The sequence below is a fragment of the Taudactylus pleione genome, unplaced genomic scaffold (assembly GCF_031769625.1).
Source record: "Taudactylus pleione unplaced genomic scaffold, aTauple2 ptg000189l, whole genome shotgun sequence".
Classification (NCBI taxonomy): domain Eukaryota; kingdom Metazoa; phylum Chordata; class Amphibia; order Anura; family Myobatrachidae; genus Taudactylus; species Taudactylus pleione.
Genome location: NW_028284591.1, coordinates 12107828 through 12123824, shown reverse-complemented (window position 1 = coordinate 12123824; position 15997 = coordinate 12107828). Strand labels below are relative to the sequence as shown.

Genomic DNA, 15997 nt, shown 5'->3' with positions numbered 1-15997 from the left:
TACAGGGGGATGGGGGGGCGATCACCACTCAACAGAAACAACTCTCCTGGTCAAGAGAGAAGTGTTACAGGGGGTGGAGTGAGGGACTAATTCAGACCCGCTCGCAAGCGGGTCGATGTTGCCCAAGTGCGCATGACGGAGGCGGCTTCGTCGTGCGCAAGCGCGAGACCCGAATAACGACGGCCAAGCCGTCGCTATGGGTCTCGCACCAAAGGGGTCGTGCTGTCGATGGTGAGTGACAGCACGCCCCCTTTGGTGGGCATGCCGGGGGCGTGGCTGCCCAGACGGAGGCGTTCCCATGGGAACGCCTACCGTCTGGGGCAGGCCCCACTGACCTCACTAGTGATGTCAGTGGGAGTGCTTTTGGCTCTGATAGAGCCAAAAGCACTCCAGGGCTTGCGGCCACGAGACCCTACCGCAAGGGTCTCGTCGCAAGCCCGATGGTCGTGATGGTCTTGACCATCGCGACCATCATCATGGACGCTCGCATAAGCTGTGGGTGGTAACCCACAGCTATGCGAGCGGCCAAAGGCCGCACTATTAAAAAAAAAAAAAAAAATGCCCTGATTCAGAGCGGGCGCTCGTTCAGAGCGTCCGGCTCTGAATCAGGCCCTGAGTCCCCTCTATCTTTCCGAGGCTGCAGACTTTATTGGTAACCTCTGTATTGAGGAGTGACACGGACCCCACATCTTCAACATGATTTGAAATGTGCCCGATCCCCAAAATAAGCTTTGGTGAACGGCCACATAAGGGCATCATACGCCCCCTGACTGATATAATACATGCATTGTAATTTTCTTTACCGAATGTTTTTTTTTTAATATCTTCATTACAGCAAAATAAAATCACAGATCCATTTGTTGGAGTATAATTATGGTGCTTTTATCGTCACCATGGGAACTGATCCTAGTAAAAGAGGACTGAGATTTCCCCACAGTGTTCAATTCCTCAGAAAGGCGCACCCTACTGACAGCAACGCACAGTGCCGATCATTCCTCTGCTATGCAGAAGAGGGTCAGATGGGGCTAAAATATAGGTGTATAGAAAACTCTATGACAAACACCATCTTTTAAGACAATGCCATAGAGGGGAAAAATTGTGTTTTATGGGATTTATTGCTTTTCTTCCTACTGATGTTCTAGGTTGTATTTGACCTGTAGCCAGGACCCGACATCTCTGATGTCCATCATTGCACAGGACGTAGCATATATTGACCCTGAGGTTCTAAGCGTGCGACCACCACATTGCGCTGATGTTTGTAAATGTGAACTTAGTAGAGTTTTTTTACAGCTGCCAACGTTAGGGGCCCATTTATTAATGATCTGGGCACGGCTTTACCGCTCATGATCAAATTGCAATATGCGATCGTAGCGCCGGAATGTATCATCAGGCACTCGCAGGGACAGGGGCTTCGAAAAGGAGCCCGTCCCTGCAATGTGCCCGGAGTGTTGTTGGGGCTACCGCGCATACATAGTCCCGCTGACTGCACATACGCGGCCACCATTGCCGAGGGAGAGTGTCGGGGGGGGGGGGGGCACCCCGCCGGCTACTTTTGCATTATGTAGCCCATAGGTTACAATGGGCTAATGCCATCTTCAGATGGCGTCAGCTACTGGGGCCAATATGCGGGATGCATCACATTCCGGATGTTGGTAAATCTGGAAGCATGGCATTCCCCATAGAAACCTATGGGGGATACAGCTGCCTGCAGGAGTGGAGGGATCGCAGCAGGTATCTGAGACATCTGCTGCGATCCCTTCTTCATACATGGGGGTGTTACTAAATATTTGCGAATATCCCCCCAAAAACGTGTGTTTTGGGGGAATAAGCTGCAAATATTTAATTATAATTAGGCCCCTTAGCAACAGGTCCAGCGCCATGTTATGTTTGGAGTTAGTGGAAAGTACAAAGTAAAATTGTTCACTTTAAATGAAGTCATTGAGATTGTGTTACTTGCTATAACTGCTTTATCAGGCGGTGACCATTTTCTTTGTCTTCTTAGACCAAGAAGAAGCAGCAAGTTTTGGGGGATTTAAGAACAGAAAAGACTCCAGTGTTAGAGGAAGAGATTGATGTTGTTACAGTATCCGAACCAGAGTCCTCTCCTGTAAAGCTGAAGGCAGACCACGGACCCCCTGATAATTTCATAGAAATACAGCTAGACGATGACACTGCTACACTGGATACTAGCCTACTCAGCAGCTTGTCTGTGGCAGACCCCTCCTGCCGAAGTGACGAAGCCTCTAAGGTGTCCACCGCGGAGGATAAAGATGGGACTGAAAGGCTGGGGGCCACCGACCATCAGGATCTTCATGCTGCAAGAGAAAAACTTGACGTAAGTGTCAGCTGTGCGGCTCAGAGCTGTGATTTACCCTCCGGAAAGACTGTATGTGATGAAATAACAAGCCCTTCCCTAGACGAGCGCCCCCTAGAAGTGTCTGACGTACGTCCTGCAGTCCTCGCTCTCAAGGAGCTGGGTACAGCCAACCCTCAGCATCTTGTGGAAGCCAAAGAGATCCTCCATTTATCCAAGGTGAACTCCTTGTACCCAGAGCTGCCCGTGCAGATCTTGGACCACATGAGAGATGTTGCCACCATTAAACCTCTCGTCCCCAATGAGAGGCTCTATCCTGAGCTCCCCATACAGCCCAGGCCTGTCCCCTTCACCAGGGAGCAGCTGAAGATATTCGAGCCGAGTTCCTGGCTGGAGAATGTGGACTCTTTCACCGAGGAGTTTGAGAGAATCGCCCACCAGGACCGGCACGAGTTCCACGAGCTGCTCATGAACTTTGGCCGATGCAGGAAGCAGCTGCTACTGGCGGAGGCCAAGCTCCAGATCATGATCTCTGACTGGAAGAATATCAAGAGCAAAGTGTGGGATTTCAAGGAAGAGCACATGACTGTGCAGGTAACTCGCTGGGCTCTGTGCATTAACTGAATGTACTAATTCCTGGGGTTCATTTATAAGTGCTCAGAGCTAATAATACAGATTGGAATTTAGATAAATTCAATATAAAGACAGTAAGCACTGGACACTAGGCCTGATTCAGCAAGGATCGCAATTGCAAAGCTGCACTCAGGCTATAGATATGATGTATGCACACAGGCTATAGATATATGATGTATGTACGCAGGCTATAGATATGATGTATGCACGCAGGCTATAGATCTATGCGGTATGCACGCAGGCTATAGATATGATGTAGGCACACAGGTTATAGATATATGATGTATGCACGCTGGCTATAGATATGATGTATGCACACAGGCTATAGATACTGTATGATGTATGCACGCAGGCTTTAGATATGATGTATTCACGCAGGCTATAGATATGATGTATGCACGCAGGCTATAGATATGATGTATGCACGCAGGCTATAGATATGATGTATGCACACAGGCTATAGATACTGTATGATGTATGCACGCAGGCTATAGATATGATGTATGCACGCAGGCTATAGATACTGTATGATGTATGCACGCAGGCTATAGATATGATGTATGCACGCAGGCTATAGATATGATGTATGCACGCAGGCTATAGATACTGTATGATGTATGCACGCAGGCTTTAGATATGATGTATTCACGCAGGCTATAGATATGATGTATGCACGCAGGCTATAGATATGATGTATGCACACAGGCTATAGATACTGTATGATGTATGCACGCAGGCTACAGATATGATGTATGCACGCAGGCTATAGATACTGTATGATGTATGCACGCAGGCTCTAGATATGATGTATGCACGCAGGCTACAGATATGATGTATGCACGCAGGCTATAGATACTGTATGATGTATGCATGCAGGTTATAGATGTATGATGTATGCACACAGGCTATAGATATGATGTATGCACGCAGGCTATAGATATGATGTAATCACGCAGGCTATAGATACGTATGCACACAGGCTATAGATATGATGTATGCACGCAGGCTATAGATATGTATGCACACAGGCTATAGATACTGTATGATGTATGCACGCATACTATAGATACTGTATGATGTATGCACGCAGGCTATAGATATGATGTATGCACGCAGGCTATAGCTATGATGTATGCACACAGGCTATAGATACTGTATGATGTATGCACTCAGGCTATAGATATGATGTATGCAAAAGGCTATAGATATATTACAGTATGATGTATGCACGCAGGCTTTAGATATGATGTGTTCGCGCAGGCTATAGATATGATGTGTTCACGCAGGCTATAGATATGATGTGTTCACGCAGGCTATAGATATGATGTGTTCACGCAGGCTATAGATATGATGTATGCACGCAGGCTATAGATATGATGTATGCACGCAGGCTATAGATATGATGTATGCACGCAGGCTATAGATATGATGTATGCACGCAGGCTATAGATATGATGTATGCACGCAGGCTATAGATATATGATGTATGCACGCAGGCTATAGATATATGATGTATGCACGCAGGCTATAGATATATGATGTATGCACGCAGGCTATAGATATGATGTATGCACGCAGGCTATAGATATATGATGTATGCACGCAGGCTATAGATATATGATGTAGGCATGCAGGCTATAGATATGATGTATGCACGCAGGCTATAGATATGATGTATGCACGCAGGCTATAGATATGATGTATGCACGCAGGCTATAGATACTGTATGATGTATGCACGCAGGCTTTCGATATGATGTATTCACGCAGGCTATAGATATGATGTATGCACGCAGGCTATAGATATGATGTATGCACGCAGGCTATAGATATGATGTATGCACGCAGGCTATAGATACTGTATGATGTATGCACGCAGGCTTTAGATATGATGTATTCACGCAGGCTATAGATATGTATGCATGCAGGTTATAGATATATGATGTATGCACGCAGGCTATAGATATGATGCATGCACGCAGGCTATAGATATATGATGTATGCACGCAGGCTATAGATACTGTATGATGTATGCACGCAGGCTTTAGATATGTATTCACGCAGGCTATAGATATGATGTATGCACACAGGCTATAGATACTGTATGATGTATTCACGCAGGCTATAGATATGATGTATGCACACAGGCTATAGATACTGTATGATGTATGCATGCAGGCTTTAGATATGATGTATGCACGCAGGCTATAGATATATACACGCAGGCTATAGATATGATGTATGCACGCAGGCTATAGATATGATGTATGCACGCAGGCTATAGATATGATGTATGCACGCAGGCTATAGATATGTATGCACACAGGCTATAGATACTGTATGATGTATGCATGCAGGCTTTAGATATGATGTATTCATGCAGGCTATAGATATGATGTATGCACGCAGGCTATAGATATGATGTATGCACGCAGGCTATAGATATGATGTATGCACACAGGCTATAGATACTGTTTGATGTATGCACGCAGGCTATAGATATATGATGTATGCACGTAGGCTATAGATATATGATGTATGCATGCAGGCTATAGATATGATGTATGCACGTAGGCTATAGATATGATGTATGCACGCAGGCTATAGATACTGTATGATGTATGCACGCAGGCTATAGTTATATGATGTAGGCACGCAGGCTATAGATATATGATGTAGGCACGCACGCAGCTTTGCAATTGCGATCCTTGCAGATATGGTAATGCAGCAGGAGGCATCACTTCTCCTGTGCATTACTTATCTGAGCTGCGTTGTCCAACCAACGCAGCATCGGATAATCTGCATAACATCGGCTGGCTAAGATGACCCATGGGGTTCACTGACAGAGATCCTGGCCTCGCCCTCTCCCCCCCTCCCCTCCCCAATGACGGCGACACGCCTCCGTTTCAGGAAACTGAGGCCATCGCGGCCCACAAACGACAGCAGACTGCCAATCACTAACCGTCTGCTGCCAGTCTCCGTGAGGGATCGCAGACCCGTTCTGCACATGTGGAGAACGGGTCACACGCCTGTGCAGATTCCCGAACATCGGGAATCTGCGTTCAGCACTGTTCTAGCGTGCACTGCTGAATCGGGCCCACAGATCAAAAGACATCAGGGTGGGCTATGTACTGAAAGTGGTATCTGATTGGACAGGTGCTACAGCAATCCAGTCAGGTGACCTTTCATTGCAGACCCTTCATTGACCTCTGTTTTAAATCTCACCTTTTGTGGTCTCTCCTGTTTGTACTCAAGTGGTTATATTGTAAGGTAAGGGAGACCCTTCTGGGGAAGGGAAAGGGAACCTTTAAAGGGTATTTCCATAATTTGTGTGAGATGCAGTTATGTAAAAAAAAAAAAAACAATAACCCGTACCTGCGTTCCCTGGTAATACTTCTTGCAGCACACTGGCTCCTCTGTGCCACAGTGAGCCTCTGGTGACTGACTGATGCCATGGTCAGTCTGCAGGGCACCCGCTGACCTATCGCCACCCTAGTGGACCCAGGATAAGGCAGGAGCGCCGTGTAACAAAATTTTTTGCCTTTTTGAAAACACGTTGTTTACACTACTATTGTACAGTACATAAAATGGTGGCATTGATTCCAGTAGTTATTCACCGCGTGGTAAATAAATAGGAAATTGTCTGCATTGAACATGAATCAGGAGAGAACTTGGCTTCTCCCCCGTACGGTGTAGATGCCGCTGATACAAGAAGTAGCAATGGTTTGCCTAAGGAGTACAGGACTTGGAAGACTCTTCCCTGCATGTGTACCTAGGCTTAGGTTACTTAGCTGTGCAAGCAATCGTGTGTAACGTTCCCAGGGAGCAGTCATCACAGATAGACAGAGATACCTGGTTTACACAGTTCAGACCCCCGATCACCTGTAGACTGCGGTCGTCCATTCACCCCCCTATAATCATGGTCCCTCATGGGCCCCATGCTGCATCTGTTACCTCGTCTAGCTAGGAACCAGTGAGGTATCCCAAGGCTCGTCCTCTGAGCCAGGTATCTCCCTCAGTTGCTTACACCACATCTTATCTGAAGCATTTCGTACATGCTGGTTTGTGACATGAGCGCTAAGTTTTGTCTAGCGTTGAGCATTAGCGCCAGTTACAGCTGGAAGCACTGCATTTGCCAGATGTTTACAAATATAATGATATAGCTATTATTACATGTGAATTACATAGAGATAAATATTACACTGAGCTTTACAGAAGATTGTTAATGGTCCTATCAGTCTCAGAAATGCATGTTGGTCTGCAGTTGCCCATGTGTATGCATTCTCTCTCTGAGCAAAATCCTGCAATATGCAAATATGCTATGCAAACCGTATTATTCAGTCTGCCTCAGCTCACATGTGTACAGGTTCTGCTAATCCCTAACTACAATAGTCCGTGTTCAGTGGCGGAATATCAGATAGATTAGTGTGTGGTCAGCACATTCCTCTGGCTCAGGCTGACACTGTGCTGGTTTCTCTGTCAAACACAGAGACAGAATCCCGTCTAACCAGCGTACCCACAGCATGGAGTCTGGTCACACAGATCACCTGCTGGTTACAGTCATACACTGTGGGGTCTGACATTGGAACCTGGGGTTCCAGAGGATGGCCAGATGCTTACCGCTTTTACACTGCATTCACCACCGTCAATATCAGTGTAAATAAACACTTTTGTTGTGTGGACTTTTGCACGTACACAAGTGCACTTTCCATCTTCTACTTACGCATAAACCTGGAAAGGTAGATCACACGGCGGTACACACCATGGCCTTTATTAGGATTAATTTAAAGGACTGCACTACCTAATAGATATGTAGATATTTGACGTTAAAGTTTGTTTGATTTTTACCTGTGTGCCCCAAATTTGCCGTCGGTAAACGTGCGGGTACAGAAAGCTGCGTTCGCCATCAGGATTCTGCGCTCTAGTAACGGAATTGGCTTCATCTTCAGAACAAACCCGGCCTAGGATGCATCTTTTTTTAAAAACAACAAATGTCTATATCAGTGATTCCCAACCTCGGTCCTCAAGGCACACTAACAGTCCTGGTTTTAGTGATATCCATGGTTGAGCACAGATGGTTAAATCAAAATAACTGAGGTACTAATTAAGTCACCTGTGCTCAAGTATGGTTATCCTTAAAACCTGGACTGTTAGTGTGCCTTGAGGACCGTGGTTGGGAACCCCTGGTCTATACTGTGCGTACTGACCGTGGAGTCTTCAGAGCAATCTATCCGTCACTGTATTGAGCTGCAACGTAGATTGAGAAGAAGTACGTACCTGAAGAGTTACGTCACCCTTCCACTTCTAGTAAGATCGTGGCTGATAACGGAGAACCATCTCTGGCTCTCAGCAGCAAATACATGTAAATACCACGTCGGACCTCTTAAGTTCTGTCAAGCCGTGGGGGCATTTGAAGGTGCCCCCACGACAGGAGGTCGGCTACTGTAGAATACATGATGGAGCTTTAGAATCTCCTGAAGGGCCATAGAGCTTTGAGTGTCCTTTCTGTTGGCTTAAATGCCCGTGAAGCATACCCATCCAGGTTGGGTTGGGGATAATGTTGAAATCGAATCATGCCACTTGTTCACTCTGCCGAAGACGGGACTGGATGGAGCATAGCTTCTTCAAATATGTCTGTTGGGCAGAATTTGGGGCATTGATGTTACAGAGGGTACAGATTAAGGCCCTCATTCAGAGCCGTACGCTCTGAGCAGAGCGCACGCTCTGAATGAGGGCCGGCCTCCATGAAAATGGAGCGTCCTCCTGGACGCTCGTATATCTGTGGGTCACCACCCACAGCCTATACGAGCGTGCAGTTTGATGGCCGCGATGGTCTTGACAATCGCGACCATCGAAACTGCGAGCCGGAGCCTGCGGTTGAGGTTTTCAACCGCAAGCTCCGGAGTGATTTTGGCTTTATCAGAGCCAAAATCACTCCCACTGACATCACTAGTGATGTCAGTGGGCCGGCTTCTGACGGTAGGCGTTCCCGTGGGAACGCCCCCGTCAGGGAGGCACGCCCCCGGCACGCCCACCAAAGGGGGCGTGCTGTCAATCAACATCGACAGCACGCCCCCTCTGATCAGACACAACGAGCGAAGGACTTTCCTTCGCTCGTCGCGTCTGGCGCATGCGCACGACGGAGCTCCCTCCGTCGTGCGCATGCTCAGTCCAGAACATCGACCCACTTGCGAGCGGACAGCCGCTCGCGAGTGGGTCTGAATCAGGCCCTAAGTACTCAGCTTGCCCATCCGTGTCCTGCACCTGGCCTCCCTGTCACGATGAAATTCAAGGAGTTGGAAGACAGGATGGCAGCCAAAATAGTCCCATCCTGATCTTCTTCTATCTCTTATCAAACGCATGGTATCAGAAAGTATTTTTTTGATATACAGACGTGTCCACATCCATCTTACTTCCTTACGCGTTACACAGCCCTTCTTATTGCGCCATGCCGTGGTGCGACTCTGTAGCGCCAAGCGTTTTTTCGTGCAACTTTTTCCCTTGAAATGCGCCGTATTCGCACCGCGATGAAAATAGGACGCACAGACCGCTTATGCTGATTAAAATGATACTGCATCTGTGAAATGCTACGTTACAGTATCGCAGCCGCTGTAACACTGTAACCTAGCATTTCACAGATGCAGTCGGACACAGAATAAAACGCATTTAAAGGGAAAAAGTTGCACAAAAAGACGCCCTGCGCTACCGATTCGCGCGGCGCTCACACGTTATGTTTAACATGACTTGTAGCACACCAAGGTAAGATGTATGTGGACTACACGGCTGCACTGTATATTCCTTTCTGTGTGCAAGAATCATTATTAATAATAATAATAATATTATTATTATTGACTGTGACCTTATTGCAGCTTTCTGCTCTTAATTCACGGAAAGAGACAGACGTTTAGTTTTGCATATAAGGCTCCCCGGAGACCATCTGGTCCTCATAGCATCTGGTCATCTGTGCTGCAGAGGACATTTATGTGACCCTGTAAGGGAAAAGACCAGACTTTTATCTTTCCATGCTCTCCCCATAACGATCACTTGTAGTTCTGTAGTTCTCAAACTTCTTTTCACCGTAAAAGAGCACAGAGGTGATAACGGTGACTTCCCACCAATTGCAGTATGGATGGGGGGGAATAATGAGAAAAGAAATTCTAGGAAATATTTGTATCTATTATCACTAGTGAAGATCTCTTGTGACATGTGCTCTTCCCCCTAGGGGCTGTGTGACGACCAAGCCAAAGTGGTGGGCTATCACCACTACCAGACGGCAGAAGTCAACGCCTCGGCATTGGGAGACCTGAAGCGGCTCTTTGAACTGAAGTCGGATCACTTGCACCAGACGTTCGCGCTGCACTCGTACACCTCCGTGCTGTCCCGCCTGCAGGTGGAGTCTTACATTTACGACCTGCTCAACAACTCCCCGTTTCTCAGATCCGTGGCTGTGTACCATCCAGACCACGGTAAGCGGAATCTCCTACTCCACATTCCTATGTCCTGCAAAACAAATAAGTCTTATGATAATATTACTTCTTGCATTATTAATTAGGGGATTATTCATTTGCTCGCTTCTCTGGGGTGATCTGCAGAGCACGGCCCTTACCCCTTGACTGGTACGCCCCGATAAATTCTGCAGAGTATCTCATACATAGAATCCATTGACCCCTATACAAAGACACCCACAGTCGTCTTATAGAAAGGTGATACGTAAAATTGGTCCGCTTGCTCCATCAATCGATACCATTTTAAGATTTTATACAAATGCGCCCACATACAGATGTGTCATTTCTCATCCAGCCTCAATACGCCATGCATCGCGATATGCCTGGCGTGAGTGAGCCATCGTGTTCCCCGCAACTCTGCTAGCGTTGGACATCTTTTTTTTGCCGATGCGACTACGACGCACCAGGAGTCTGTTCTGATTAATTTGATATGTGACACTTGTATATCTGTGCGACTGAGGGCCCGATTCATTACAGATCGCTATTGCGATCACAGCTGCGATTATGCACATAGACACTCTGCGAAAATATGCCGTCGCACATCCGTCATAGAGACGCCCACTGACATCGGCCCCTCGCGCACAATTACAACAGGTCAGAATTTGCTAACCTCGTGGCGCGCAGTGAGTACTCCAGCTGCATATGTTATCGCAGTGGCTACTTTATGCAGCCCCATGCAACGGCGTTCAAAAGGACAGTCACGCCTGCGTTTCTCTGATCACTCCCCCCACCCCCTCCCAAACGCTGTCTACCTATCAATCACGCTGCGATGGCTTACTGTGCTCTGCAAATTGCAGTGTGGCCGTTGCGCACGCGCACTGCGATGAGTGCGCAGTACCCAACAATCGGCCGACCTCATACGCTGTTGCAGTTGCGATCCGGGCTCTGAGTCTGTAAACGTAGCTTGGCTTGGAAAAAAGCTGCGGCCATTGCATCGTAGCATTTTGCATGCTAAGTCAGAGACTGAGTCGTACACAGATATACAATCATTACATATGAAATTAATCGGCATAGCCTCCTGGTGTGTCCTAGTCACACCGCATTGCGACATAGATGCATAATGAATTAATCTTAGACTGCGCTGCTATGGCTCTCAGGCCCTCATTCAGAGGCGGTCGGAGGATGCAAGCGGTCGCTCAGAAACTGGGCGGCCACTTGCATCCTGACCGGCCGCCTCTGTTTTGGTCGTTAGGCTGTGTGTTAACTACCCACAGCTCTAACGACCGCTAGGGTGATGGTCGCGATGGTCATTGACCATCGCGACCATCGGGGCTTACGACGAGACCCTAGGGTAGGGTCTCCCTTGTCGTAAGCCCCGGAGAGCTTCTGGCTCTGTCAGAGCCGGAAGCTCTCCACTGACATCACTAGTGATGTCAGTGGGGCCTCCCCCAAACAGCAGGCGTTCCCATGGGAACGCCTCCGTTTGGGCTGCCACCCCGCCGGCCCGCCTTCCAAACGGGGCGAGCTGTCAATCAACATAGACAGCTCGCCCCCTTTGGAAAGAGACCCGCTACGACCGGCGCTGTCGGTCGTAGCGGGTCTCACGCATGCGCACGAAGGAGCCGGCTCCCTCGTGCGCATATGCACTAGACAAACATCGAGGCTACGACCGCACGGCCGCCTCTGAATAAAGCCCTTAATGTGAGACAGCAGAATTCACATATGTACATAAAACAGTCATGGCTCCAGAAATTAAAAATATATATAAGAGAATTCTTTATAATATGGATAATTAAGTATCAAATTAGATAAAAAAAACAATTATCTCACAATTATCAATAAAGTACGGGGCGTTAAAGGGGCGTTTCGCCCCTTTAAATGGGGGCTTTCTCAAAGAGTGTTTGGACACCAATTTTTCAACTGGATACACTCAGCACCAGGTGTCTATGATATATTTGATTTAAACTGTTCAGGACATTTCAATATATTAAGCACATAAGTGATTTTCTCAAGTATAGATACTAATTACATTAGGGCAATATTGTTTCAATACAAAGTGGTATTTTATTGATAATTGTGAGATAATTGTTTTTTTATCTAATTTGATACTTAATTATTTATGTAATAAAGAATTCTCTTATATATTTTTAATTTCTGGAGCCATGTTTTATGTACATATGTGAATTCTGCTGTCTCACATTAAGAGCCATATCAACGCAGTCTAAGATTAATTCATTATTGTTTGTGTATGGGTATTCACAAATCCCAGTGTTTTAAGACTTGCTGCTATATATTAATTGGGAATATCTTTGTATTTATCTAATTCAAATTCATTTTTGATGAGCGCCAGGATCAGTAGTTTGTTGTATAGATGCATTTTTGTCAATAAAAAGATGCCCGGCACTAGCAGAGTCTCACAGAATCAGGCACGCCAAGAGGGGCTGTTTTCACGCTACTGCCATAAAGATGAGTGTGGACACATCTGTACACCTATCCTCAAATCAGGCCAAATAGTCCTGTTTAGCGTGCCATGGACTTTGCGACTTAAACTGGGTACACACTGGAGCGATGTCGTTCCGATTTGTCCAAATCGAAACGTCAATTCGTGCAGTGTGTATGCACGATATGCGTGCTCCCACGCGTCGTCGTCAAGTTTGATGTGCTGCACATCAAATTTGACGATATCACATACGGTGCCATACAGTGTAATAAAGTGTGGAACAATAGGTCATTCCGTCGTTCATTACATCGTTCTGATGTGTACCCAGGATCCGATATGTCGGGACCAAGACGCAAACAGATAGCACAATAGGAGAAACTAGTAGCCAAAGGAAGCTCCTTTACAAGTGAAACGCGCTATGCATCGTTATGCTTTATCTGTGGCTTTCTACCCTTTGTGACAAAAATACTAATCCTAAGTACCTAGTACACTATAAGCAAAGTAAGACGGAAAAACTATGCAGTCTATGGAATAAGGCAAGACAGGTCCGATATGAGTGAAACGCGTCATGCATCGTTATGCTTTATCTGTGACTTCATAACAATTCCTTTGTGGCAAAAATACTAACCCTAAATATCTAGTGCACTATAATCAAACTTAGATGCAAAAGTGAGCAAAAAGCGCACAGCTTGGGAATCGCACCTGGTGTTACGTTCCGCGTGGCACAAATAGGATAGGTGTTTGACGACACATCTGTAAGTCATATTTTAGTTGTACCAGACACTGCAGTTACTTGTAAAGAATTTACCCCATCATTTCCCCCTGTTTTGTTTCTTATAGCACCACAGAAGCTGGATGGGTCTCACGCTGATCTTATCCTGCTGAAGGAATGTATCAGCGTTCTGTTCAGCTTCACGCGGAGAGTCATTGAGGATGCGCAATTCCAGAATGACATCCTGACCTGGCTGCAGAAACTGGTAAGTGCTGTTCCCCGGCCCCTACATGCACCATCTGCCCCCCCCCCCCCCTCCTCCTCCTGGCTTTCCATGTGCTAAATCCACGTTTGGCCCTGCGGCCTCACAACAGGTGGGTCATGGGGTTTATTCCAAACACGTGGCGTTTCTATGTCCTTTCCATGTTTGTGTGATTTTTACTCCAGGGAAAAAAAAAAACATTCTTGTAGGTTAGTTGGCTAATTAGTCATTTGGAAAATTTAACAAATCTAGGGGACAATTAAATGAAATGCATTGTAGGGACGATGCTGGCGTCGGAGCTTTTGTCCGCCAGCATCGGCATCCTACATAACCCCTACATCGTGTATTTTACTGTATTTTATTAATTAATAATAGTTTATTTAGCGGTAATTTTTATCGCTCACCCATATTACCCTGCGTTTTACAGAGTCTATTTCAGTTATTCGCACCAGTCCCTGCCCCCGTTGGGGTTTACGTCCTATGTAGTATGTTTTTGGATTGTGGGATGAAACTGGAGCACCTGGAGGAAGCCTAAATCATGGGGAGAACATGCAAACTCCACACATATGGGGCCCCAGTTGCAGCTCAGTGCTATGAGACGACAAAGACAATCATTGCGCTATGACCAGAAAATGGCCACAATGCCTCATGTTACAGACTTATCTGCAGTCATTTTATTTTACATTTTCACCTCTTTCAAATCTATAAAAATATGCAAATTAGGGCCCTTTGTTTGGTTTAAGGCAAATCTGAGTCCCTCCCGTTTCTTCCCCCAGACTTATAGTAAAGTCGCCATTGCCTCTGTGTCACGAATCAGCGTATGGCTGTCGGCTAAGGACAAGGGCACAATGAGGCCTGTAGTTGTAGTATGTTGGTTTCCCGCTCATGACTTGTGTCAGACAGTAGAGATACCCAGTTCCCATAGAAACACCTCAGTATGATGGAGGACAAGAACCACTTGACCTATCTGTCCTGTATCTCATCTGTGCGCTCTGAATCCATCAGCCCATGAGTCCCCCTCCCCTCGTTATGTGTCCAGGAAACCTTAGTGTTGTTCTATTACCATTAGGTTTCCTCAGGGGAGGGGGGGGGTCTCCTGGCTTGTATTGTATCTATCTGTTAGTATTATTATTACTGCCCTCACTGTGTAGAACACTTCAAACACCTGAGTTTGACAACGTGACTTTCCTGTCAGAGCGATCGCACGATTTGCACGGTGGACATGATTTATAGTGGGAAGGTCACACAACGTGACCCGTATGCTGTGTGTATATTATACATGCACTTGGCGTACAGAGCCAGGGACGCTCACCGCGAGGGCGCAGAGACGAAAGTCATCCAGTTTCTCTGTAGATGCAGCCATGGCTTGTCCCGCTATTTTTATGACAGGCCTGTCAGGAAGCGCATCTTTGTGTGATGCAGTAAATGTCCAAGTTGATAATGGCGGATGCGTTTTTTTGCATCGGGCTTATCCATATATTAGCTGCAGAGATACGCGCAACTGAAACGTTACCCGCAGGCACGTAAGTGCGTAGGCACATCTCTGTGTGTGCGCAAAGGTCACGATTTTTATGTTTCATGCTGAATCCAGTCAGTGATAATGACACCTGGGGTGTGCTACAGAATGCCGACATGGTCTGAATGTCAACATTGCCAGAATGTCGACTTTGTGAATGTCCACGTAGCAATAGCGTTTTTTTTGTGCATTTAAGCACATAACGTCCCTATGGACAGTTAGTTGTCAATATTTTGAATGTCGACATTTTGGCCACATACCTTACACCTGTATTTCTATATAAGGGCCCTGAACGCATGCACCCAACTTTGTGTGACATCGATTCAGAATCAGACAGACAACACTAATTCATATTTGTACAGTGGGCCTGAGTCAGAGCCGGACGCTATTAGCGGACGCTCGTTCTTAAAAAGGGGCCGGATAATTAAATTGAGCGCTCGCTCTTTGCGGTGTGTTGACTCCTCTATGTCTGAGCGAGCGTCCGAAACATGCGCTCGCTATTTTGTAAAGACGCCCCCTTGCCGTTCGCATCACACGTCATCTCCGGTATTTATTAGATTAATCGGGAACATCGAAAGGCATCTGAACTGCTCGCAGTGCTTGTGGTAGGATTTACTTCCCGCAATCACTGCGAGCAGTTCAGGCTAAAAGACAACCAAGTGACGTGGTCGATGAC

The 15997-nt window shown here is 46.6% G+C and overlaps 1 protein-coding gene across 1 annotated transcript in view; it reads left to right on the top strand.

Moving 5' to 3' along the window:
- Positions 1–15997, top strand: part of EPG5 (ectopic P-granules 5 autophagy tethering factor) — a 132079-nt gene that overhangs the window by 13419 nt on the left and 102663 nt on the right. Inside the window, exons 2-4 of the mRNA XM_088476515.1 lie at positions 2003–2908; positions 10169–10412; positions 13672–13808. Of these exons, the coding sequence (XP_088332641.1) occupies positions 2003–2908; positions 10169–10412; positions 13672–13808 (1287 nt within the window). The remainder of the gene's footprint in view (positions 1–2002; positions 2909–10168; positions 10413–13671; positions 13809–15997) is intronic.